Genomic DNA, 26,991 nt, shown 5'->3' on the forward strand with positions numbered 1-26,991 from the left:
TTTTGTTTTGTTGGGGGTTCCATCCTGCATCTAGTCATTGCACAGGATCCTTTTTGCACTTCTTGTGACTGCTGCTCACCACTCTTGGAATTTAGGAGATTGGACTGGGTACCTACAAGTGTGGTTTGGTATTGGTAGTTTCTCAGAAAATCTGGCATGAAGAAAGCTCAAGTTTTCATTAATCAAATAACAAGCATTTGGCTCAGTGGCAAGTGGTTTGGAAATCCGCACCATCAAAGCCAAAAATATTCAGAGATCTCATGCAAATTTTACAACATACAGAGGTTGCATTCACTTAGGAGCTTCCAGGTGAGATCTTCTGTAGTAACCCCTAAAGTATGTCAGGCAAGTTAGCTGATAAAAATATCCTCAGAAATAACCTAAACAGCTACTCAACAAAACCAACCTGAATGCAGGATACAGGACGAGATTTGTGAATCTTTCAGTGACCAGAAGACTCTCCTTTTCCAGGGTCTATGAAGGTTCTGAGGCTCAAGGATCCTGCTTGCAGGCCTTGTACTGGGAAACATGAATCCCACGTGACATCTGCTGGTGGTGTGCCAAAAATATGCAAGATCCACATCCAAATTCCTGCTCTGCCTAGGGCTTGGAACCACATAAGTTACTACCATCATTTGGCAGTTCACTTCCACAGCGTGGCTCTCAACCTCTGTTCTACTGGAGCACCATGGTGCAAAACTGTTCTGAAGGTCACAGAAAAAGCTTGGGTTTTAAACCCTGGCTATCTACATACTCAAAAGAATATTTGAGACACTGATCCTTCAAGTCAGATCCCCCCTCAACTAAAAAATGCATACTTTTTTTTTAGAAGTGGATTAGCTCTGATAGCCAGCTGGATCTGCAGCTGCTTTATACCAAATGAAACAATTCCACACAAACATCTGCTCTGCATCCCAAATCTTTTTATGATGCTCTATCTGTGATGGCTCAGCATTTATCTGGATTCTGCATTCTCTAAAGCAAATATACTGTAAGTATCAAAAGCTAAACATTTACAGAATGCATGGTAAAACCCAGAAATATCCACATCACTTTCAGAAATGTTTACCTGGTTAATGAACTCAGTTCATACTTACCATCACTATACATATCAGCAGTGAGATTATTACTGGTTGGTATTACCAACAGTATTTACTTTTACATTCCGTGTCCACACCCCACACTGTGACTACACAAGTTAAGAGTAGCTACCACTTTTTTCTCGTCATTCCTGCACTTAGAAGACTGAAACAAGAGCTTTGTAGATACCATGGCCAGTTACATTAGCAAAGTTGTTTGGAGCTGAGGTTCTTCAGGGTGCAGAATGAAGTCACACAACCCTCCACAGAGGTATCTAAGAAGTCATATGCTTTGCAGTCATACAGGCTAGAATATAACACAGAACAATGGTAGCATGACTAGACAACTGAAGCATGGCCTTTTGTTGAAAGCTTGAGGTGGAACATGTCTTCAATCACCTCAACACACACTGGCAGCCCCTGGAGAACAGAACAGATGTTAACATGCTTGGTACTCCTCAGGTTGTAACTACCTTTCCCCCATCTCCAAAGGGGAAGAACAGCCTTTCAGTCACCTATCCACCTGTTGCTGTATGTCAAATATTCTGTGATTAAATATTTCACAAGAGATTACTGCTTAAAGATGATGCTGCTGAGCACAGGGCTTACCCAAGTGCATGAAACTCAGGTACTATTGCAGAACTTCGTTACATGTGTGTGGTTTTGAAGTCACTTCTCCCCACTATCACCATACACCCATATGAATATCTGTCAGTGCACGCATATGCACGTGTGCACACACACACACACGCATTCCCAGCCCTTGCGAACTCCATCCTTTCAACCACACCGTAAATTCATCTGAAGAGAAGCATTTCTGTTCCAGACAAACACATAGCGTGGAGCTCAGTCATAGGCAGTGGTTGGGCACTTACTGCAATGATAACAAACCTAACTTGGTGTAAGTGAAGTAAAGCACTTCTAATGTTTTATTTCTAAAAGCAGATTTCAACACCTGTATTTCTTTTGATGTTGTTACAACCATTCCAACTTTGCATTGTGTAGCTAGTTTCCATGCCAGACGCCTTTTAATGAAAATAATTTTGCTCTCTCCTGTGGTAATGAAACAAGATGGGTCTGAAAAGATCAGTTACAACTCACCATTATCCAAAAGTACCAAACCAGTAGTGTCTGCATGGCTTTCAGTAATGTTATGTGCGTGTGCCTGCACAGACCTTGTATTTTAATATTTTAAAGATGACAGAATGTTTCACAGCCCCAGAAACACACTTGCCATACCTATGAAAGAAACAATGGAGATCACTGGGCCACAGCATAATCACTTAAATAAGAGTGCTTTTATAACATAAAAGTCTAGGAGATTTTTTTTTTTTTCAATTAGACTTAAAATGAAGTAATGTCTGTTCTACACAAGTGGTAAAGCTTTTGGGTTTTTTTCTAACAGTCAAGATTTTGTGCCTTATTAAAATTTCAAATCCCATGCTGTGTATAAGAGTACACTGCAGAGTACAGGAATACAGCTCCAAGTTCCACTAACCACCACACAAAGAAAGCAACAGTCAGCATATTAACAACTAGTTTTGAATAGGATATAAAAATTACTTACACCAGCTTCTCAAATTCACTGAAAGCAAGACAATAAAAAAAGTGAAGCGCATGAGAAGAAACTCATGCCCCTAGAGTTCAAACTGTAATTATATAACATGGAATTATCATAAAGATGTACTTACAAATAAAACACACTTCTAATGCTAACCCTTTATTCTAGTAACTACAGACGCAGCTGTGGTGGTGATTGCCTGAAATGTTTGACATTACAAGAAATCCTGGCCACATATTTTGAAAATACTGATTCTCTTGTCTAGGAGAAAGTCAGAGACACAGACAACTGTCCCAATAACTAGCCTTCCACATTTCACTACTTTTTCATATAATAATTCATTTTCCTTTTTTTGAAAACTGTGGGGATTTAAAAAAAAAAAACAACCAAGCTTGAAATATAATAAATGCAGAATAGATCTGGTTTAGAAATAGTTAATAAGCTTACTACGGCTTGTGACGCTATCTGAATGTACTCCATGCAAAGGGGACTCAGCATGCACTGATGTGACTTGTCAGTCATCTGTAAACAAAATCTGCATCACGACTAAAAGTGTTTTCTTTGCAGTTGCAGTGACTCTCCCATCTTGTTCTGCATTATGAGTTTTCATATTTTAATGATAAACCTTTTTCCCCCCTTAAGATTCTAAAGCCAGATTCCAGTGTGTTTAAATCTCTTCAGTGCCTGTTGAGCTAACATATTATAATGCAAAATATACACATCGGTTATCTGATATGTAGATTTACTACCATCAACTATTTCTCTCCTTAACATTCAATTATTGGAATAATCTTCATGTATATGAATAACCATATGCATTCCAGTCGGAATTCCACCACACCAACTAAGAGTATGTGTCTCAGGGATGGGAGGAGGGGGGAGTGTCCACAAGAGATACCTACCAACAGATATGTGTTAGGGGAAAATGCAAATTCTTCTTCGACTTTACTTTAGAACTGAACCCAAAGATTAAAAACCCCACAACCAAACAAAAACATTCTCAATAAAAGTGGTCAAACACTTGTTCCTAAAATAGACTGAAAAGCCTGCATTCATCACATCTTGAGCAATCCTTCTATCGTTAAAGCATCACTCAACATGAAGAGCAAAGTAACTGATTTAATGCTCTTAAAAGCTCCATTCCTAAAGCACTACATATTGGTAAACTACAGGCCAAAAAAAAAAATAAATAAATAAATAGACATACATCTTTGAGATCAACCCCTTTAAAAAAGGTTAATTTTGCAAATTTCTGTAATGGCTGTCTATATAATTTTTTTATGTGAATCCAGGTCAGAAGAAATTCTAAATCAACCCAGAGGTAACCATTAAGATGGAGAGACCAATGTACAGGCAATTATATGAACAGTGGAGTCAGGAATGTCACCTTTAAGCTCCCAACTCATATGCTCTTTAAAGGAAAGTAATTGTTATTTTCCTCACCCATTCCTGCACACCAAGAAACATTACCTACCCCCTCTTAGACACTATCCTACAAAGGACAGACTACAGCATGCAACGACTGAAACCACTTTATAAGAACACTGACAGAGTAAGCTTGAGAATAATAAATGGGCAAGAGATAAAAATACAAACAAGTAATTTCGGAAGAAAAATTAGAGTGATTTCTGCTGGTTAGGTATCTTACATGACCTTAAGGCACTTAACATTTATTAATAAAGCACTACAATTACCTCTTGTAATTCCATACTCATGCCCTGCACTGATTTACAGATACAGAAATTCTGATAAGAGATCACCTCTGGTAAATGTTTGAAGTCTTAAAAAAAGTCTTTCCAATTCTCACTTGTGTCTTTCACTCTGCCTCCAGGTAAGCTAGTCAGGCAACTGGCTACTCTGAAAGAAAAAATCAAACAAATAACTTGAAGTAATCAGAAACTGACTTTTTTTTTTGTGGTAATTGTTTCTGCTGCTGTTATTGTGCTGGGGTTTTTTAAAAGCAAAACCAAAGCACACACCTATTGCTTTCCTACTGGCTGAAATACTGAATACAACAAGTTTTAGTCTAAAAATAAATTATGTCATAATAGCCAAAAAGTATAATACACACTTTCCTAATGCTACATCTTTATGATTACATAGGTTCATGAGACAATTTCAGCAGAGGAAATACTAGGAAAGCAAGTAACCTTGGTTTTGGTTTTTTTTTTTGGCATTCTCTAATAAAGCAGCAGCAGCAGGAAGGGAAGCAACCAAATTTCCACAAAACAGTAGTTGGCAAGTAATGGACTACCTTATTTACAACGAAACTTCCAGTTACTTATAAAGTGGTTATTTAGAATGTACCATAATCAATGACTTTACAAAATAATTCTATCCAAATGTACCTACCTCATCTCATGTTTATTGGTTTTGCCTTGCAACTAATTTAACCCCAAATCTGGAGTCAGGGCCTTTTACTAGCTGTGATAAACCAGTACCTTTTAAAGAGAAAAAACAAAAAACCAAAAACCAACCAACTAAAAAAACCCACTTTAGTTTTATTTTTCACATTTACATATACAAAAGATTTTGCATTTAAAAACTTGAAAACCAAACCATCTGTACATATAATACAGCAATTAACGTCTCCATGAATAAAATCTTCAATTTGCAAGTTTATTTAAAATTATTATATTAAATAAAGCAGCATTAAAATCCAACAAACGGGGATGAGGATGAAGAGGAAAATAATGACCATACAACGTTTGTATTCTGCCCTTCCCATATATCTTTCATGCTAGTTGTACCTTTGCTCTCTGTGTAACCTGAAAAACCTCCAAATTCTGAGTTTCTTTCACTTGTCTGAAATAACTCCAGCAGGGCCTGCACTGGGGAGCTGCAAGAGCTTCTCTTCTGTTCAGGAACAGACAGTCCATTTGTATACTTTAAGCATAACTCCAGGTTTTGTTTCTGGGTTTCTTTTTTATTTCTTCCAAAGTAAAGCTTCACTTTTCTGTGCAGTTTTCCAGATGGTGAACTGGGTGTAGTGCTGGCAGCCAATTCATTAAGTTCTTTGTTTACAGCAGTATCAGATACCTCAGCCTCCAGAACTACATTGTGCTGCATCTGTTGATGATTATCACAGAAATCACGATGTTTCTTGACAAACGTAGGATTGGCATCTGTTTTTTTCAAACACTTTGCTGGTAAAACTACTGCATTATTTAATTTTCTTTTTGGCTGCAATGGGTTTTTGTCCTTTTCACTAAATTCTGTAACTTCAGCATGAGAACATAAAGTACACATGCCCTCCTGAAAACACTGTAAATTCTTTTCATTTACTTCTAGTTGCAGTATTTCCTTATTGGATGACTCATAAGCTCGAGACAAGGTCTCTGTATATGCCTTGTCATCTTTCCAAGGGGGTGGTTGTATGAAATATGATGATACAACAGTCTGTCTTAAGTTTGCAGCACAGGAGCAATCAGTCTTAGTATTTTCATCATTATTTCTGAACTTAATTTGCAGTTCTGAAGGTTGTGCCAGGTGACAATAAAGAACTGAACAAACAGACCCAGAAAGAGGGGTAGGTATTGGCACAGAATTTGGTAGTACTTCCACAGGCTGGCGATCTGGTTTGAGTGCCCGCATTGTCGTATCCTTCCACGAGTAGCTTTTCAAGGAAATGCGTTGCTTTTTCAGTCGTTCTTTCAGCTCATCTGGTCTAGTTATCTTCCCAATAATAGGAGAAAAACAGCCTGTACTACATTTTGTCCTACAATGAAATTGTTTAGAATTATTAACACACACCTGGAAAAAACATGGGAAACAACTCCATAGGCAACTGATTCTAGAAAAGCAACAGAAGTGGCAAAGCAACTTTTTGTTTTACTTTTAAAAGGTAAGATCTATTTAGACAAGCAACACACTATTTCTGTAAGAACAGTGTGTCTTATTTTTCCTATTGATTTCTACAGCTCATTAAATTGTTTTAAAAATACATGAAGTAAGAAGCCTAGTATTTCAGTACATCTCAATTTATAGTGGTGTCAAGAACAGAAGACATTAATGTATATAATGCAATCTCTATAAATACAAATATCCTATGATATATACACACAAAAGTTAGCGTAATTATACATTACTTTCTTGGCACAGCATTTCAAACCTAACCTGATTATTTTCAGGTTATAAAAGGAATAAAGGCTTGCCTTCATCAGGCTATCAGCTGTTCGACTCTATTCACATTTCATTTGATTTCACTAAAAATATCCATATTCTTTCAATACTTTTTCATTTTAAAAAGCAAAAAAGTTATTCCTAATCTCTCAACTTATTTGCAACGAACCAGACCAATCCTGAATTGAGGTACAGTTACTTGGAACTAAGACACTGCTGCCTACAGTCCGAGATGTGAAACAAGTCTGTTTAGCCCACTTAAGCTTCTGAGTTACAAAGAGGAAAGGAAAATCTGCTTTATTTGTCCAGCACAGGCAGGTCAGAAGCTAAGAGACAAAGTATAGACAGCAAGATCTAGATCAGGAAAAGTTTTCCACTGGTAAGGAGAGCAGACTGAATGAGGAGGGTATCATTCGCTGTTCTTAGGCTACTAAGAATGACAAAGGTTTTAGAGCAGTATGTTCAGATATTGCTGTCCTTCTGTCAGCAATGTTCTAGTACAGGATCTTGCTTCTCTAAAGCTGAAGGATAGGTAGGACAACTTCTGGCAAATCTTTTCAGTCTAATTTTCTTATGATATCATCTGCACTATTTTTATTTTCCTCTCTAATTTCTGCTTTACGTAACTATTTGCCAGGTACAACTGCATTGTAAATTTCAGCAACTTATTTCAGACTGAAAACATGAATTTATTCTGTACCAGATCTAGATTTCAGAACTAAGTATGTTTATTCTCAATGTCTCACCTCAGAGAGTTTAGAAAATGTAACTTACCTTTTTATTTTTTCATCATCTTTGTATTCTACAAACTTGTAAACAAATTTTGAGATTATATCATCAACAACTTGATACTGTGTGCTTTGTGCAAAATTCCGGTGCTGTTCACTTTCAAGGTGCTGGAATTAAAGGAAAAACATGAAACTAAACTACTACTACTGTTATGAATATACAAGTCAGCAGTATGATATCGAGCAGTAAGTAAATATCATTTATTACCAGTGTCTCTGAGACACGAGCTACTAGTGCCTTCAGTTACCATATATAGAAGCAGCTATCAAGACTTTAAACCTACATGGGGAAAAACAATACCCACCTGCTGCTTTTTAGCAGATACAGTCAGAAAATCTCTTAAGATAAAAAAAATATATTAAATTAGCAAGTAGAAAACACTGCTGATATCCCACTTGAGAGATGACACTATCCAAGCATATACTTGACATTTCACATACTGTTTGCAGATCTTCATATTTCTTCCCACAGCATTCACAATATCCTCTCCTTTTTTTGTCCTTCTGAGGGAGCTGAACAGGAGTTCCACAGTCCTTGTCACTATTTATTTTGGTTCTGTTAACAGAAAAGTTATATTAACATAAGTCTCAAATATGGAGCTGAGCTCTATACTTGCCTCTCCCAGCATGGTTGTTCTTAATCACTTAAATAATAATAAAAAAAAATATTTCTGCTCAAACCATTTAAATTGTTAGTCAAAGCCTAGGGAAAAAAAAAAAAAGAAATTGTGCATTAATTAAAAAAGAAGAAATTACTGCAAAAATGACTGGCAGACCCAGTGGAACTGTATGTAAGCATAAAACATCCAGGTTAGTACAGATATACTACTGACTCAGAATAAACACTGCAAAATTGCTGAACAAAAAAACACCCCTTGACAAGACACAGGACATGCTGAAGTCTCTGTGCATAGCTGATAAAAGGAGGGTTGATAAAACAGAAACTAGGGGGAAAAAAGTCTTCTAACATCTCAACCACTGTCAGTTTTTCTGATGCCAAGAAAACACACAGCAAAACCACTTGGTCTAACAGATGACCTCTCATTCTTTGGCAAAAGTAAAAAACAGTCACATTTGTTGGTTTATACATAGGTTTTGAATACGCTGACCAAATGCCATTTTGTCCTGTTTTTCTAGGTACAGGCTAAGTGGAAAAAGGAAGAAATGAACCTCAAGTTTTTCCTGGAGATTAAAACACAGAAGAGATTTCAATAGCTGCTCCACGATTTTCAGAGTCCTCATCTGGAGAGAACTAGCTTCAGTTTTTTGCTTCAATTCACCATTAAACTGCCTAAGGATGATGTGCTGGTGGTAAAGCAAAACCGTCAATCTCTATTTCCCTTTTACGTTAGAGAAATAGTGCCATCTCTCTGTCTAGCCAAAAATGATTCTGACAGACTTTACCAAGTATCTGCATAGATGTAAGCTCAGGTCTTTACATCAAAACACCTGCGCTGAAAAATCTCTGCACTTAAAAAGCAAACAAGCATAATAAGGGTACACTGCTTTCACCGATCATTTCCATTCAAGTCTATACTGGTAATGCCTGCCCCAGCATTTGTTGGGTTCCACAGGACAGGCTGCACCTAACTGTGTAGTTGTTAACATTAACCTTTTCACCTCCCCTCTTAGTACTGTAAAAATCAGAACCAGTAGAGCACAATATAAGCAACTGAATTTATCACCTGAAAATTGAAATAATGGCTGCAGGTCTTGCCAAATACAAAAATCAAATGGGACTGACAACTTTGCTTCAACAAGCTTTTTCTCCCAGATAGAAAAAGTGAGTACTCCCCTTTTTCTCTCCCAAAATTGACATTCCTCACATTTACCTGCTGAGGATGAAATAATCTCCCACCTAAATCTCTTTGGCATGTGCCAACCCAAAAGATTAAATAAGAACATTCATTGAAACATAATTCTTGATTTTTTTAATATATCATATTCCATATAAATGCAAATAGTATTTTTTAATGCTTTAAAAAGAATAGGCCTTCCTAACCTCCTCTGAAGAGATAATATCAGAAATTGCCTCACAACTGCAAAAGTTACTGCTGTTACAGTTGCTTTGCTTTTTCATACTGCTATATTTACTGCAATTTAAATAAATAAAATTCAGCATGGCAACACCACCTGAAAACCTGCAGCACTATAATAATAGTGAAGACTAAACAGAACTCAAGAGTGGAGAAGCTATTTTATAAAGAAAAGTATCATACCTAAGTAACCCTTTAGACCCCAAGGACAAAAGCAGTGGAAGTTACTAGATACATAAAGTTTCACATTTAGCAAAGCTACCTTTTACCTAAGTATCTGTAGTCTCTTATGTGAGTTTTAGAAACCAATGAAAGAATCATTAATACTCCCTATATGCTAGGTATAAGAGATTAAAAACAATAGTATGATTCACCAAAACCCAGGTAATTAAGATTCCTTAGTAGATTCAAATCATAAAATTGATTTCATCATAGAACACCATAGAACAATTAGGGCAGGAAAGGACCTTAAGATCATCTAGTTCCAACCCCCCGGCCGTGGGCAGGGACACCTTACACTACATCATATCACCCAAGGCCTCATCTGACCTGGTCTTGAACAACACCAGGGATGGAGGATTCACAACCTCCCTGGGCAACCTATTCCAGTGCCTCAACAACCTAACATTAAACTTCCCCTGTTTAAGTTTGAACCTGTTACCCCTTGTCCTATCACTACAGTCTCCAATGAAGAGTCCCTCTCCAACATCCCTATAGATACTGGAAGGCTGCTATGAGGTCTCCATGCAGCCTTCTCTTCTCCAGGCTGAACAGCCCCAGCTTTCTCAGCCTGCCTTCATACGGGAGGTGCTCCAGTCCCCTGATCATCCTCATGGCCCTCCCCTGGACTTGGTCCAACACTTCCATGTCCTGTTTATGTTGAGGACACCAGAACTGCACACAGTACTCCAGGTGAGGTCTCACAAGAGCACAGGAGAGGGGCAGGATCACCTCCTTTGACCTGCTGGTCACGCTCCTTTTGATGCAGCCCAGGATACAGTTGGCTTTCTGGGCTGTGAGCACACGCTGAAGCCAGCCCATGTCCATTTTCTCATCAACCAACACCCCCAAGTCCTCCTCCACAGGGCTGCTCTGAATCTCTTCTCTGCCCAACCTGTAGCTGTGCCTGGGATTGCTCAGACCCAGGTGTAGGACCTTGCACTTGGTATGGTTAACCTTCATGAGGTTGGCATCAGCCCACCTCACAAGCGTGTCAAGGTCCCTCTGGATGGCATTCCTTCCCTCCAGCCTACCAACTGAACCACACAGCTTGGTGTCATCGGCAAACTTGCTGAGGGCGCACTCAATCCCAGTGCCCATGTCAGTGACAAAGATGCTGAACAAGACCGGTCCCAACACCAATCCCTAAGGGACACCACTCGTTTGTGGTGTCCAGCTGGACATTGAGCCATTGACCACAACTCTTTGCGTGTGGCCATCCAGCCAGTTCTTTATCCACCGAGTGGTCCATCCATCACATTGATGTCTCTCCAATTTAGAGACAAGGATGTCATGTGGGACAGTGTCGAACGCTTTACACAGGTCCAGGTAGATGACATCAACTGCTCTACCCCTGTCCATCAGTTCTGTAGCCCCATCATAGAAGGCCACCAAAGTGGTCAGGCAGGATTTCCCCTTAGTGAAGCCATGCTGGCTGTCACCAAGCACCCTGTTGATTTTCATGTGCCTTAGCATGCCTTCCAGGAGAATCTGCTCCAAGATTTTGCCAGGCACAGAGGTGAGACTGACTACTCTGTAATTCCCTGGGTCATCCATTTTCCCCTTCTCGAAAATGGGGGTTATATTTCCCTTTTTCCAGTCATCAGGAACTTCACCTGACTGCCGTGATTTCTCAAATATGATGGCCAGCGGCTTCGCAACTTCATTCACCAGCTTCTTCAGGACCCGCGGAAGGATCTCATCAGGACCCATGGACTTGTGCACGTTCAGACCTTTAAGATGGTCTCAAACGAGTTCCTCTCCAACAGCGGGTGCAAGGTCTTCATTCTCACAGTCCCTGCATCTGCCTTCCAAGACCTGGGTGGTTTTGTCAGAGCAATTGCCAGTGAAGACTGAGGCAAAGTCATTCAGAACCTCAGCCTTCTCCAAATCCTGTGTAGCCAGTTCTCCTGAGAGCTTCCTGAGGGCGGCTGTGTTCTCCCTAGTCTGTTTTTTATTTGCTACATACCTGTAGAACCCCTTCCTGTTATCTTTAATACCTCTAGGTAAGTGTAATACTAACTGGGCCTTAGCTTTCCTAACCTGCTTCCTAGCTTCCTGGACAACATCCCTGTATTCTTCCCAGGCTGCCTGTCCTTGCTTCCACTTATTATAAGCCTCTTTTTTCATTTGAATTTTCCTCAGCAGCTCCTTTTCCATCCATGGAGGTCTCCTGGCCCTCCTGCTGCACTTTTTTCTAGTTGGGATGCAACACTCCTGAGCTTGTAGCAGGTGACCCTTGAATATCAACCAACAGTCTTGGGCCTCCCTGCCCTCTAGGGCTATATCCCGTGGAACCTTACTAAGCAGGTTCCTGAAGAGGCCAAAGTCTGCTCTCGTGAGGTCCAGGGCAGTGAGCTTGCTGCACGCTCTTCTCACTGTCATGAGGATCTCAAATTCGACCATCTCGTGACTGTTGCATCCAAGGCTGCCCTGGAGCGTCACATTTCCAACCAGCCCTTCCCTGCTGGTGAGCACAAGGTCAAGCATGGCACCTCTCCTTGTCGGCTCCTCTATTACTTGCAGAAGGAAGTTGTCTTCTACACAACTGAGGAACCTCCTGGATTGCTTGTGCCGGGCCGTACAGTCCTTCCAACAGATGTCAGGGTGGTTGAAGTCCCCCATGAGAACAAGAGCCTGCGAGTGTGAGGCTTTTCCCATCTGTCTATGGAGTGCTTCATCCACAGCTTCTCCTTGATCAGGCGGTCTGTAACACATCCCCACAGTAATGTCTCCCATAGCTATATTCCCTTTAACCCTGACCCACAAACTCTCTGTGGACTGCTCACCTGTCCCCAGACAGAGTTCCATACTCTCCAGCCTATCCCTGACATAAAGGGCAATTCCCCCTACCTGCCTGCCAGGCCTGTCATTTCTGAAGAGCCTGTAACCTTCCATTCCAACACTCCAATCATAGGAGCCATCCCACCATGTTTCTGTGATGCCTATTATATCATACCCCCGCAGACATGCACACATCTCTAATTTACCAAAGTTCTAACTGTATCTGCAGTGCTCTAACTGAGCCTGAATGCCAAAATTTATCATATAAACACTTGCTGTAAGACCAACTCCTCTGAAGAGCCGAGGCAGTACTTGCAGTCTAACTTGTACAAATTAGACTTTATCAACAATGATCTGCACTATGTCTGAATATCACAATTTTAAAGATTTCTAGCTGCCTACTTTGGTATTATGCTGACAAATATTAAAAGTAGTCTTAATAAATACATTTCCTGTAAAATACTTACTGGATGGCATCCAAGATGAGGACAAAGAAGAAACCAGTGTCAGAAAGGAAAAAAAAAAGTCTCTTATGCTGACCCACACTGATAGAAGGCCGCATTTTTGGATGTATGCATCTGTATGTCCAAAAAAAGGACTAAAGACAGGATAAAGAGGGTACAGAAAGATAGACAGACACCAACAGTTACACTGCAGCAAATACATCAGCTGAGACATGGCTATTAGTATTAAATATCGCAAAAATTAGAAGCACAGCAATTTTAGAAAACCATCCTCCCCACTACCCACACCTCCACAAGTTTTCAACAAACCTTTGCTTAGACTGCGTTTGTTTTTGGCCAGAAGGATGCTTCTTATCCACCTCAAATGGACTATACGGTTTTGGAACACAGTAATTCAGAACTGGAAAAATGGGTAACTGCAGATAAAATGGCCGGTAGAGGCTGTATTCAACAACAAAAAAGTGCATTAAAACTCTCAAAATGGAAAAAGGAGTTTACAGCACAACAATACAATCGGGGCAAAATCATGGAAAAGTGTCTCACTTTTACATATATCATACACAGAATGCTAAGCAGATAAATATCCTAGAATAAGTCATTTCTTCCTTCCTAAAAACATGATACTTTCTTAAAATAGATTTGCCTGGAGTTTCGATAGCTGTCTTACACTTTCCCTGGTGTATGGCTTTCATGCCTATTTATTATTGAGAGTTGGGTAACCAATAAAATTACGCAATTTGGACACTGGTGTGTCTGTGTTCCTGAGAAGTAGCTACAGCAGTTCCTAACATCAAATGCATTTTTTTTCCCCAATTCTACCAGTTTCTTCTTTTTTGAAAATTTTAATCAATTCACCCTTCAACATATAAAACCAGACCTTTTCATTTTCCAGAAAGGTTTTTTTCCTGTATATCACTGTACTTGAGAGATAACAGAACAAGCAACCATACCAGCACACTGAATATATTAAGAATGTTTAAAATAGGGCGTGTCATAAATTCACATACTGAATCATTTTACTGAAATGCTGATGTCAGAGTTCAGTCTGACTTTTTTCTCCCATATTACTATTATAAGCTGCCCAGGCAAAAAAAGAGCAAGTCTGGAAAACATTACAGGGACAGCTAAGCATCTTGTGAGCAGTTACTAACATTGCATAAACATTTAAATATTAAAAAACATTGCTTACATTACATAACATCCAAAAGTGTTTCCTGTGTTTAGTTCAGAAGTCAAATGCATACGTATTTATAAACAAATTTCTTCAACTATATGTGTCCAATATCCACACTATCTTCATGCCCTTTTATCAGAATAGCTCACAGCACAAGACCAGGCTTGGATCTTTTTAATTCAGGAAAGTGTCAAAGAAATGAGCTCAAAGGATTTTGAGCTTATAAATGTCAGCATAAAGTAGAATTTAGTTAAGAATATAAAGATGCAAAATACGTTGTCCAGACCATACTTTTTTATAATCCATTGTTCTCTCAACTTCTGGCAAACTGACATTTCCTCACAGAACCAGGTCTGATCAATTCCAGGACCAGAAAGATGCGAAAATTTTAAAGGCTGAAAGTATCAGGTTTCATGCTACTGGGAGTACTGAAATCAGAATAGGGAGTCTTTTTTGCTTTCAAAAAGAAATGATTGAACAGGAAATTAAACCTAATTTCATAGGATGATTTTAATTAACAACTTCACTTTCCTTACATCTGAACAGTCTTCTGAGGAGAAGAATGTTATTGAGTTGGGATACAGGGCTGGAATTTAGTATAGAAAATTTTACTGGCCTTTTGGGCAACAGGATTTGGATCTAAGAAAAGATGTCAAGGTTCAAAGCTTCCAGTTTTCATTCATTAAGGCCCTTGGCAGAAAGTAATCCTAAGAAAGCAGTCGCACGGTCTGGAGCTATACCTTAACTTTCCCTTACATTACTTACTGCAAATATTCCCTACCACATTAATACTTGCTCAATCTCATTCAGTGGCTCAAGACAGATAGCTACCCAGAGCATGTAAAGACAAAAATGCTGTATCTTATTCTAAGAGAACAGCATGCCTAGCATCTAAAGCTAGGAAGAAATTCAAATCTGAAGGCCAGTTCCTGAAGGCATACTAAATGTTTCTCAATTACTCAAGTTTGAGAGCCACATCACTTAACACATGAAGAGAACACTTACCAACTTCTATCTTCTACCTTCACAAATGGATTTTTCAGTCTACCTGCTCAAGGGGGGGAAAAAAAAAAAATTGAGAGAAATACTTTTCTTCATTCAGCAAGTTACTCCAGTACATGAATGAACAAGCAGACATTATTTTAGAACTTGGTATGTACCTGTTTTGACAAACTCTCGATTTCCATTAAGTTTTTGTATATGCTTTTCTTGGACAAACAAACTAGAATACAGCAGCATGCTTGACAAGATTATAAACTGTAGTCCATTTTTAAACATTCAGAAAATAAGCAAAACATACACCTCTACAAATACTAATACTTACTTCTTGACTTTTGAGTAGTAACTTGTTTTCCCTATAGGAAAAAAGAGAAAATGTATAAAATCCCCATTAATATTATTCTGCATTTTACTTAAAAAATTAGCTGTAGCTACTTTTAAGTTATGAGGCTCTCCCTGTGCTAATCATGACTTCATACACAGTCATGCGTATGATTTGCAGGAAACTAAAACTCATTACTACTTCAGAAATATGGTGACATGTTTCCCAAATAAATATTTCTACAGCACAAAAAGAAAATTAGAAAAAGTTCTCCTTAAGATGTTTCAATTTATTTTTCCTAAAACCAAATCCAACCAAAAAACCCAAAATACCCTGCCACTGTTTAAAGTTGATTCTTAAATACAGATAATATTCACATAATGCTAATTAACTACAAACTAAAATTCCAGGTAACATTCTTCAATTAAGGCAATTCTTCTCATTTGAACAGATTTACACAGGTTTTTCTTGTCAATGAGAATTAAACTTAAGAGTCTTTTGTTTTCAGAAAAAAAGTACCAGGTGTTAGCTGTAATTGATTCTGGTAAAGGTACAAACACCTATTTTATATTACTTGCAAAAACCCCACCTTGCTATCCATGAACACCAGGACCCTAATGATATAGCAGAGGATTTGATGTAGCCTCAATAAGTATCTGCTATTGCATTCCAAAACAACATAACATACACAAGATGGTCTATATACATTACCATTTAATTTACTTATCGCAGAGCCCTGCCTGGACTAGATAATTACACAACTTCACATCTTTAATTTATATTATAGGGATACTGCAGACAGAGAACATAAGCAGCTGAAACAGCTTCAATGTCTCACTGTATAATACACTAAAATTTGGAGAAATTGAGATTTTTCACATGTCAACTGCATGTTATTAGCAGAATAGCTCAAAGATACTTTATGTGAATTCTTTACAAGGCTAGGGAGATGCAGGTTTGAGCAACTGACTGAAAAGATTCCCTACAGACAGCTTTCTTCAGGTAATGGGGTATTTCAAAATGGCCCATCAAAAGGAAGGTTTCCAACCATTGTGTCATCAGGAAAATTATACAAGGCAATTTAACTACAATTTACATCGTTTCAGGCAGTTCAGTACTTCTGATTCCAAGATATCCTTTGCAAGAGCAAAGATCCATATACAATTTAATCAGTGCTACTATTATATTTATTTTTGAATAATGTTGAAATTAATAGCTAATAATTTCTGTTTTTCAAATACATTTTTTAAATCAGTTCATGAAACATACCAGTCTGAAAAACTGAACATGAGCAAAACTTCATCAAAATAGAATCTGCAAGCTTCACAGTAGGTAGTATTTAGGACACCTGCATTCTCAGTGAAACAAATGGCATTTTCACAAATGGCAAAGAATCACTTACCACATCTTTTGAAGAACTGCCTGATCTTTTGATTAGGTAGAGCTCCTTTTTCTTTTGTTCAATGTAATTCTTAACATCTGGGAAAAAGAGGGACAATTATACTCAGCTGAGTTTATCTTTGTATATCTCAAGTAATTTATCATTTTTAGTATTTTGAATTCAACAAAAAATAATTAAATGAATGTTACAAGTTTACGGTAGGCTTTATCAAACAAAATATTTACCATCAATATGAAGTACCTTCACTCCCCAGCTCAGTGCATTGGATAGTATACTACCAGAAGGGATTAAATCCTGCAAACAATAAATTATAATAATAAAGCAATATATAGTAGATAATATAATTATGATTATATTAAATCGTGTAACACGAAGGCTGTGATCTAAGTGCCAATGGTTTGCTTCTTGCCAAAAGGCTGTCTGATCTCCTCAACTGACTTTTCCATCTCCGTGTCACAGCCCTTCACCATCAAAAGATTACATTTAACCTTTCATGAAGCCAAAATTGTTCTCTATTGTCACATTTTTCAGCAAGATTTGAAGACAGTGAATATATATATTTACTCTAACTTCACAAGCACCTCTCAAATGCTAGCTGTATCAATAAGCCTGAAATACTGTAATATTGGCAATAAGACTACACAAACTTTCAATTCTTCAGGAAGTACCCAGAAAGAATGTCCTGACAGTTTTACTTAAGACAATCTCTCGACTTCTGCCAGTGTTCCATGAGGGACTTCTTAAAACCAAGACTATTCTTGCTACTGCTCATTTTCTACAAGAGCAAATCCAAACTTTCTCAAGCATGAATTCATTGATTACTTGGCTTACCTGCTCCTTGATTGCTTTTTCAACTAAGGATTTTCCTCTGCTCATACGTACCTATATTAAAACAGCAACATGTTTGTAGTAAGTTAGTATCCATTTAAAAAAAAAAAAAAACAACACAAAAGGTCAGATAATTTACACTGTTGCTAACAAATAAGTATTTTAGGTATGATAGTCTCCTTTTGCTCACTGTACTGCTATTTTTCATTAATTCACATCTTGCCCACAAAGTTACAGCTGACAGTCTGGGCAAAGGGTGTGTGTGAAAGAGTAAGTACTTGTTTTCAGCCAAAGCAAGTCACTACATGGCTGGTGCTAGATGGTGGGAAGAAGCAGCCAGTGGCACGCACCAAATGATGGAAGTTCCATCAGCTGGACTCGTGCCAAATGAAGCTAACACTCATGAATAAAATTATAGCCTACATCTTATCACATCTTTTCTATCACAACTGCATCTGCTTTTGTACTTTATGCTGTTTATCCATAATGAGCATGCCTTTATCCGGGTTATTTGCAAAATGAGGCAATCTCACCTAGGCAATGGAAAGACCAACCCACAGACTGTTCTAAATAAGTACCATGTATATATAGCACAGCTAGTTGTTTCCAATTGCATTTTTGAAAGGACACAAGATTTGCCCCTATGAGAAACTTCTCGTAAATCTGCACAAATTCAGATGCTAATTACTGCAATTAACATGATCCTCTAAGAGCTCAGAAAATCATAGTATTCATAACATTTGATTTTAATTATTTCCTTGTACCACTATCAGAGTGCTTCTGTACGTACAAGCGTTAACATTACAGCGGCCAGATTTTAATAGGCTGTGTTGCTAGAGACAGGAACCACTGGAAACTTTGCTTAGTCAAGTTTAACAAGTTCACCTGAACTAGCTTAGAAGTACATCTGACCTGTTCAGAAACAAACAAATCAACCCAAACAAACAAAACATCAAACAACCTTATTCACTCACGGAATTGTGTTCATCTTTAAAAAAAAAACAAAAAAAACAACACAAGAGAAAGATTGTAAGAGCATATTCTATGGGTTGTACCTGATCTGCAGTAATAATACTAAGAAACTTACTGTATCTACTATCTTAAATGAACTTCCGTCATGTCGATCTTTTCGTTTGCTAGGATGAGGTGAACTATTTCCTCCATTACCTGCAGATTCCGGGCTAGGAACAGGAGAAATCTGACCAAGACTTGGTGCAAATTTTGCCTCCTTTTTATTAGACACCAGATAGCTGATATCTTTACTAAGAAAACTCTCCACTCTCTAAATATAAAGATAGAAAGCCATTATTTCAGGACTGTAAACCAGTAACTCTTACATTGCATACTTTAACAAAAAGTGACAAAACTTCTATAATAATTAAAAAACACTGAATGGTAATTACAATTTGGCTATACTAGCATCTTATTAGTCACAAATTTTAATTTCCATTTATTTTTTAAGTATATATCAAAAGACCTTTGTTTTCACTATTATCATTCTTTGAACAATCTAGCTGAATACTTTACAAATAGAAGTCAAACACTGTACAGAGAAATAAGAGAATTCAAGAAACCGGTTTCTATGATTTTATGTAACAGAAATGACATAGAAGTGTTCAGCTAAACTTGAAGTCATGCGTATGCAAATGTAATTTACAGTTTGCAGGAAGCTATAAACGTATCAAGTTTAGAGCCAACAGAAAAATCAAAATATCAGGATAGTTACCATGTTTCACACCTACAGTATTTATAGGATCCTAGAATGGTTTGGGTTGGGAAGGATCTTAAGATGATCTAGTTCCAACCCCCCTGCAACAGGCAGGGATACCTTCCACTACACCAGGTTGCTCAAAGCCCCATCCAACCTGGCCTTGAACACTGCCAGAGATTTGCAACACTTCTCAAAATGAGAAGACAAGTAGATTAATGATATTTTCATGCTCAGTAAGACAAAAAATGTGATTGTCCTATGCTTATTCTCTTCCATTTTGCTCCTTCAGTCATTTGCTACCAACTGCTGTGTGATGATCAGTTCTATTTTCCTTATTTTTTGCCAATTTACATAGCTTAAAAATATTTTCCTCTTCTCCACTAATCAGTATGGAAAACACAAATTGCACAGACAGCGAGTCTGAACCTGTGCCTTCCAACTCTGCTCTATGTACCTTTAAAAGAACTGGGACATACAGAGCATGGCACTTTTGAGTGCACTCCCCACAAGTAACAACAAAACACATGTAGTTATCTTGAAGGTGCTGGACACTTCAGATTCAGGCATATACTCCTTGAAATAGAAAAACTTCCTTTTCAGTCTTTGATTTGCAACTTTACCTTTCACGTATGAATTGCTAAAACTCTGGTTTAGACAAAGACAAAAGATAACATGCACTCATTTAATGCTAAATGTAAAAAGACCCATTGAACTTGAAACCATGTCATTGCTACTACTTGCCTTTACTAGAACTTCCAACCATTCTGAATTTACAAGTGTCAATTTCATAGAACTAATCAGCACTGCCTTGAGGTCATTCAAGTATTGCCGAAGCAGTGTTCAGAATACCGAGCAATTTAAGCAGATCCCTTTTGCTTCTGTGGTTCAAGGGTGTTTAATATTTTAACTGCCAAGACTCCTTTACATTAATTCAAAATATTTAAAGTGGACTAAGCAACTGCATTGCTTCTGTGTTACTATGATATCCTGTACTTGCCTTTATCAAAGTGTTTCTTCCATATGCAAGAGAGTTAAAGAAAAAAAAAAATTGTTTATAAAATCTATTATTTAAATAAGAGTATTTAAAAATACTCATTAACATACTCCATGCAGAAAGTACTTATTGACATTACTTTTAGTAACCGTATGCAAAACACTTCCTCTGGTCTTTTATGTTCAGATGAACAATTTTAATTGCAAACATGTCAATACAGTCAGAAGCAGCAAGGGGGAACGGGTGGGTAATGATTTCCAACAATGAAATTTATTAAATCTGGACCAAATTTTAAGCAAATAAATAATCAATTGGAAAACCTAAACAACAACAAAAAACAAACAACAAACCCAAACACCAAAAAAAACCCAAAACACAAAATACTGCTGATATGCTAATTGTTCATATTAAACATTAAGACAAACATACAATAAAATCCTGTCAAAAATAAAATAAAAACATCAAAATGCATACACAAAGATCATGGAAAAGGCATTTTACACGTGTAGATTTTCTTCTAGTTTTATAGAGAGCTCATTAACTTACCCCTCCCAGCTCTTTGAGGTCCTTTCCTATTTTTTCAGAGATCACATTTGATGGAATGTCGAGGTAAAACACCTTCCCAGTGAGTGGCTTATACTTAAGTTTCTCTAGCTTCCCTGTATCTTTTTTCACATTCTTCAGAGAAGATTTTATCTTTTCACTTTTTGCTTGCATTCCATCTGCTGCAAAAAGAAAAGGGATTTTAAGCAGACCTGTGTTTATTTTTCACCCACCCACCCAAAAAGAAAATTCTAAATTATGGAAACAGGCAAAACAAGCTTCCATGCAATACAAGGCTTTTAAAAAATAGCTACATGTTAAATATGTCAAAACCAAGATGTTAATAATAGTAATACTGCACACAGCCCTTAAAAGTTTAAGTTTTGTCTTAAAATTCTAACCTAAGATGGACTTTTTATTTCAGTTGCTGTACAATTACATCAATTTTTCTCACCCAGTTTGGTATTTGCTACCTCTGTACCACTGTATATACACTGCTTTCAGTCACTGAGTCACAAGAACACAATTTTAGAACAGAATCTGTCTCTCATTCATCTGAAACAAAAAGGATCCCTATAAATTCATTAAAACTAAACACAGCCAAAAGTAACTGAAACAAGAAAAAACCTGCTATTTATCTGAATTTTTAGCACCCATATGAGATGCAGGAAAACTAACCTTAAAGCTCAAAACCATTCTAGTTATCACCACTCTTTCTGTCCCAATGAATTTTACTCTAAAACTAAATAAAAACATACAGCAACTAAACTGTGCTGATACACAACAACAACTTTCCTAATGCTGAGAACTGTCTACACAGGCCTGTTATACTAGACATTCTAAAAAGCAAGTTATCAGTCTGCTTGAGAAATAAGCCTTATTTTGCAAAATAATTCTTGGAGTGTGGTATTGTTCTACAAGAACATCAGTTCAATACTGAGTAGCAATCTAAAGACAGAAAAAAAAAAAAACAACCAAAATTGTTAAGAAACAGAAAATAAAATGGGTAATTTTATTACACCACTTCATAAATGTAGGAATCAGCCACATCTTAAATACAGCCTGGAAAAGAGTAAGTAGGATGGTCAAAAAATGACCTTGCGGATTAAGACTTTGTCAGTCTGCAAAAGTAAATTATTTCGGGGGAAAACAATACAGAGATCCAAAATCAAGAACACAGAGAGAATGGCTAAACCTATTCCAGAAGAAGAGCTATGGGGCACCAAACAAAACTAGGAGTCAGGAACAAAGTGAAAACCAGGAATTGATTCTCTGTGCAACAGGGAAAACCTGTGCAGCTTGCTGCCAAAGAATGCTATCGATGCCAAGATGCAATTTCAAAGAAAGGCTGCAGAAATACAAGCAAAAAGAGTATTTTGCGGGGTCCTAAATGCACAGAAGTAACATGCAACTCATGAAGTCCCTGTAGCTAAACATAGCTGGAAAGTAAAATAACATTATTAGGTGAAAATAATTATACCTTGGCTGTTCTTACATACTTCCACAGGAATCCAATTACAATGGCAAAGACAGAATCACCCAAGACTTGTACATTCTTAGTTTTACACTTTCTTTTCTTCCTCACTGACTGACAACCTACTTTTCTTCTAAGAAGCTAGAAACAGAGGGCTGCTACAGGAAGTGAGCAGGCCTTTTCTGGAGACAAAGAGCCAATACACAAAACAGTCCCTCTGTTATGTATTCTCTCCCTCCCCGGAAGGATCTTAAATGGAAGAGAGAGCAGAACAACCACTCATGCTGCAGGATTCTGTAAGTAACTTATGAATACAGTAAGTGAAGCAGGAAGAGCAGTCTTTGTAGAATCCAGGAGACCAGAAGAATTAGAGAAACAGGAAAATGGGGAGGCATAGGATAGTGCAATCAATTCCAAATGTGAACAGAAAAGATAGAAGATAAGCAGGTATGCAAGTGAAATTCCACGGATGACCAGGGATCAAACATGGTGTTATACGAAGCACAAAAACGTGTTGGCCAAAGCAGCTCAAACATTAACACATTAAATACTAAATTTAATATTGGAAAATACATATTAAACTTCGGTATAGTTAGAATTTTGGGGTAAGTCTGCAGTACTGCAGTAAAGTGGCTCTCTTGTAAAGCGAATGAATTTTAATGACATGGGCCTCGCGTGTCTTCCATGCATGCTCCTGATCCCAGCAAAGACCGCCGAGGTGGAGCTGGCTGCATGGCTGTGGCCTAGCGAATTTTAACATAGTTACCAGCTTCTCTGCACTGCAAGGATCTTGTGAAACAGAGCAACTGGGCTAGCTCCCTTTCCAGGTCCACACTTTCACGTTCAATTCCGCAAAGCATGCAAACTCTGTTTTAGCTGTACACCACTTACAAAGCCCGCCCGAGGCATGCCTGCCTGCTAGGCTCACGTCAGGGTCTCACAGCCACAGTAGGAAGGAGGCACCAGCACGAGGCCTAGCTCAAAGCGACCTCGCTGCCTGTGGGAAAGGCCCGAACCCCACCACTCCCACCACGCTGGGCCGCCCCAGCCACTCGCCGCTTACAGGGACGCGCTCCTTCGTCGGCAGCCTCCACAACGCTTGGTTTCATCTTCCTGCGAAGTCACATCCTCCTCGCCGGTCCCCCCGCCGCCACACCTGCGGGGTTAAGCAGAGCCGCTAAGCTCCCCAGCACTTAAAGCCTCTTCCCTCCCGCCCGCCCGCCCGCCCGCCCTTCCCGCGGCTCTCGGCCCTCTCCGCGGCAGCCACTGTGGAAGCCGCGGGTCTCCGCCTCACCAGCCTTTCCCGCCGCCGCCAGCCCCGGCACGCCACGCGAGGCCCCGCTCCCCCTCCCACCGCGAGCAGCGGCGCAGTCCCACAGAGCGCCCGCCGCCAACCGCGCGCTCCACCAACGGTCGGCCTGGCGCGCCCGTCACGAGGCTCGGGGCGGCGGGAGGAGCGCGGCGGGGAGGGGCGGGGTGAAAGGCGGCGAGGCCGCGGCCGAGACCCTCCCGCGAAGGGGAGGGCGACGGAGGGAGAGGAGCCCCAGGAGTGGTCGGGCCGGAGGTCAGCGGGCATTACCACCTCACTTTCCTCACCCCGCTTCAGTGACCTAGCGGGCAGGTGCGAGCCCTCAGCGAAAATCACGGTGGAGAGTCTTTCCTCCCGGTCGCGGCAAGGTCTGTGTGTAAAGAGGATTGTTGTCCAGGAGAAACTGCCGGCTCAGCGACTTCCCACCGGTGCAGGCAAGCCGAAGAACTGAACGGTCTCAGCACCTCCCGCGGCTCAGGCTGCCGTTCCTCGCAGCTCTACGCGGTTGAAGGGCAGGGCGGATGGCCGAGGCGTGGCGCCACGGGACCCTGTGGGCCTCGGCCGGGTGAGGGAGCTTCGCTGCTTGCAGACGGGTTATGTATATATTGCTCTGGAGAGCAGTTTCGCTGTAAGCTTGAAGGTACAGTTTAAAACACCTCTCGACACCCCCCCCCTCCACCTCCCGTTAGTAGTTGTTAGCATCTGAGAGGCAAATCCTGGTTTACGGAGCTTAATCTTTCTTATCTTTTATTTGAATCTTTCTTATCCTTTACTTGAAACTTGGTGAGAAGAGGAAAACATGTTCCTGTAGAGCAAATAAAAAGTTTGGATAAATGCCAACTGATAAAATTACAGCTGCACTTAGACATGCTAGTAGATATACCATTACGTGGGGTTTATAAATTCTGAAATGGTTTTATTTATTACTTTTTCCTTCCCTAGCTGGTTGCAGATCCAGGGAATATATAAGCTCCTTATTTTTAGGTACTGTAAGTACATTCTTAAGGTAACCATGCTTATGCAGCCATACAGTAGGGTTTGTTCAAGGAATTGATAGCATGATAGCATGTGTACTAGTTAGTCACCATTTATTACGTGAACTTCTTGCCAGGGTATGTAGTATCATTCAACCAGGAGACCTCTCAGGGTTTTCTTACAGAAATGACAAAGGCAAGAGAAGGGCTAGATGAATTATTCTGCTGTGCTACTGTTTATGGGCCACAGACTGTGAAGTTATATTTGTACAGGTTATTTATGTGCTTCTAAGCCGTTTGTTGAAGCAAGAAGCAATGCCTATTAATTAATGCAGCTTACAAAAAAGATAAACAGTGTAATTAATGTAAGAAGGATTTGGAGGTTTTATTGTCATTTAGAAAACTCAGATTATTTACAAAACATGGCTCAAATCTGAAAAAAATAAAGGTGCTTGTTGCATACATGTAGAAAACTAATATTTACATTATTGCTGCCTATACATGTTAATGAAAATATAAAATTTTTTCTTCTTTTGATTTTTCTGCAAGTTTTGATCATGGTCTTGCAGTGTATTTCTGTTCTTTAACAGGTTTTTCTTCTCCAAAGATAAAGCCGTGGCTGAAATGAGTGATAGCAACTCGGCTAAAACAACCGTTATTCAGCAAGTAATAGCTTCATATTGTGGAGCTATTATTACATTATTATTTGGTAAGGCAAACTATCAAGCTTGCCACAGGGAGAATCTTTGCGATACTGATTACTCATCAGTGTGACTCAGTGTGATGCCCGAGTTACAGAGTTTCTATGTTTCCACTAATATGTTCAACAAGGATGTTCTTGCGTAGGTTTCTCATGGTTTTTTTTTGTGTTTTAATAAACATGGATAATTGAAATCTCTAACCATTTCTGAACATAAGAAAAATTTTTATTACATTTGCATTTCTATGTTATTTTTGTTTTTTTCCTCTCAGTGTAGTAGTTCATTGCTTTTTTTCTGCAAGAAACAAAACTAATAATAAAAATTAATTTCCACATTTCCTGCTGCTTAAAAATAAATTTTAACTAAGTCTACTTTATAGCACATGACACAAATCCTGCAAGACCAACCTCTGTGAGATGTCTCCTTCATGTAGTTACTACACTTCAGTAGTAACATGAATTTATTCTTCTGTGATGTCCTACACTGACAAAGCCTTTTATTGGGTTTCTTTCTTTGTTTATTTGTTTTTCCCTAAGCATTTCCTTTAAGGATAGCTTTTTGTTAGTCATTTAGACTTCTACATAGTCTGTGGAATTAATCTTTTACTTCATATTCAGGCATCTCACTCAGGACCTCCTTCCCCATGCATACCTAAGAAGGTGTTGTTTGGTTAGCTTCAGCACTTCGTGTCCCTTGGAGTTATACTTCATATTTCAGTTAATTTTGTCTTAAGCTAAGCTTTGGTTCCGACTTTTTACACAGATTATGCAGCAGGGAAGCGTGCAATTTTCTAAGCATGATTTTTTCACCCACAATTTCCAAGTTTTTACAAAATATGATCTGATAACAAAACTATCAAACTGATTCACTTTTTATTCTGTATTTATACTGTGTCCCATGATGTTAGGTAAAGTAGCAAGCAAAGCTACATCAGACCTGTGTAATTCCCAAGATGGATCTTCATTGTGTGTATGTAAGATTCTAGTACAGCATAAGGTGTTGGTATTTGAGACCTCAAGAGGTATAGGAGACTGGCTCCTTTCTGAAGTGGCAGCTGGAGGTGAGCCAGAATAGGTGTGAGTGGCTAAAATGCTACAGGATGCCAAATTTTAAACCACTGAAAGGAGCTGCAGGAGTCATATTTACATTCCTACATTTAGATACTGGAATGTAAGCCAAGCATTCAACCTCCTGTTAGTCAGCTGAGAGGCATCAATAGAGAGTTAAGGTGTGACTAATTTGTGTTGTAAACCAGATCTGTTTTGTCCCTCTGGGGGAAAAAAAAAACTTCATAGATAAAAAGTCATAATAAGGCATCTGTACACTTCCACATTTTCAGGGCATGCAGAGTGTTTCTAAATGACTGCTGTTTCATTTTAGTAACTCCTCTTGATGTTACCAAAACTCGACTGCAAGCCCAAAGCAATCCATTCTCCAAAGGTAAATAAATGTGTAGTGTGATGGAAGACACAGTTTGCTTTTTTATGTAGCTGATCATTATCATAAT

General features: G+C 38.8%; 2 protein-coding genes across 9 annotated transcripts in view; one reads left to right on the plus strand and one right to left on the minus strand.

Annotated features, from left to right (window-relative positions):
• Positions 1 to 23,888, minus strand: DBF4 (DBF4-CDC7 kinase regulatory subunit). 8 transcript variants are annotated; one of them, XR_009962053.1, is made up of 15 exons: positions 23,564 to 23,710; positions 21,030 to 21,208; positions 18,866 to 19,060; positions 17,782 to 17,832; positions 17,175 to 17,244; positions 16,951 to 17,027; positions 15,552 to 15,582; positions 15,233 to 15,278; positions 13,363 to 13,494; positions 13,057 to 13,167; positions 7,992 to 8,106; positions 7,537 to 7,658; positions 5,391 to 6,358; positions 1,163 to 1,386; positions 1 to 600 (listed from the first exon to the last, which is right to left on the minus strand). XR_009962053.1 is itself a non-coding variant. In XM_062605114.1 (14 exons), the coding sequence occupies exons 1-14, from the start codon at positions 23,607 to 23,609 to the stop codon at positions 4,493 to 4,495; spliced, it is 2,148 nt and encodes a 715-aa protein (XP_062461098.1). In that variant the 5' UTR covers positions 23,610 to 23,710; the 3' UTR covers positions 4,155 to 4,492. The 8 variants fall into 8 exon arrangements, 7 of the variants coding, with proteins under 7 accessions (XP_062461098.1, XP_062461095.1, XP_062461093.1 ...); XM_062605114.1 differs by lacking the exons at positions 1 to 600; positions 1,163 to 1,386 and adding an exon at positions 4,155 to 4,497; XM_062605111.1 differs by lacking the exons at positions 1 to 600; positions 1,163 to 1,386 and adding an exon at positions 23,795 to 23,888 and having other exon boundaries at positions 5,122 to 6,358; positions 21,030 to 21,205; positions 23,564 to 23,656.
• The window catches only part of SLC25A40 (solute carrier family 25 member 40), an 11,620-nt gene continuing 7,343 nt past the window's right edge, over positions 22,715 to 26,991 (plus strand). Inside the window, 3 exon segments of the mRNA XM_062605117.1 lie at positions 22,715 to 22,796; positions 25,374 to 25,492; positions 26,865 to 26,924. Of these exon segments, the coding sequence (XP_062461101.1) occupies positions 22,723 to 22,796; positions 25,374 to 25,492; positions 26,865 to 26,924 (253 nt within the window). The 5' untranslated portion in view covers positions 22,715 to 22,722.

Source organism: Pezoporus occidentalis, unplaced genomic scaffold (assembly GCF_034315485.1).
Source record: "Pezoporus occidentalis ecotype Australia unplaced genomic scaffold, CSIRO_AGI_Poc_V1 ctg9, whole genome shotgun sequence".
In the NCBI taxonomy this organism is placed as follows: Eukaryota; Metazoa; Chordata; class Aves; order Psittaciformes; family Psittacidae; genus Pezoporus; species Pezoporus occidentalis.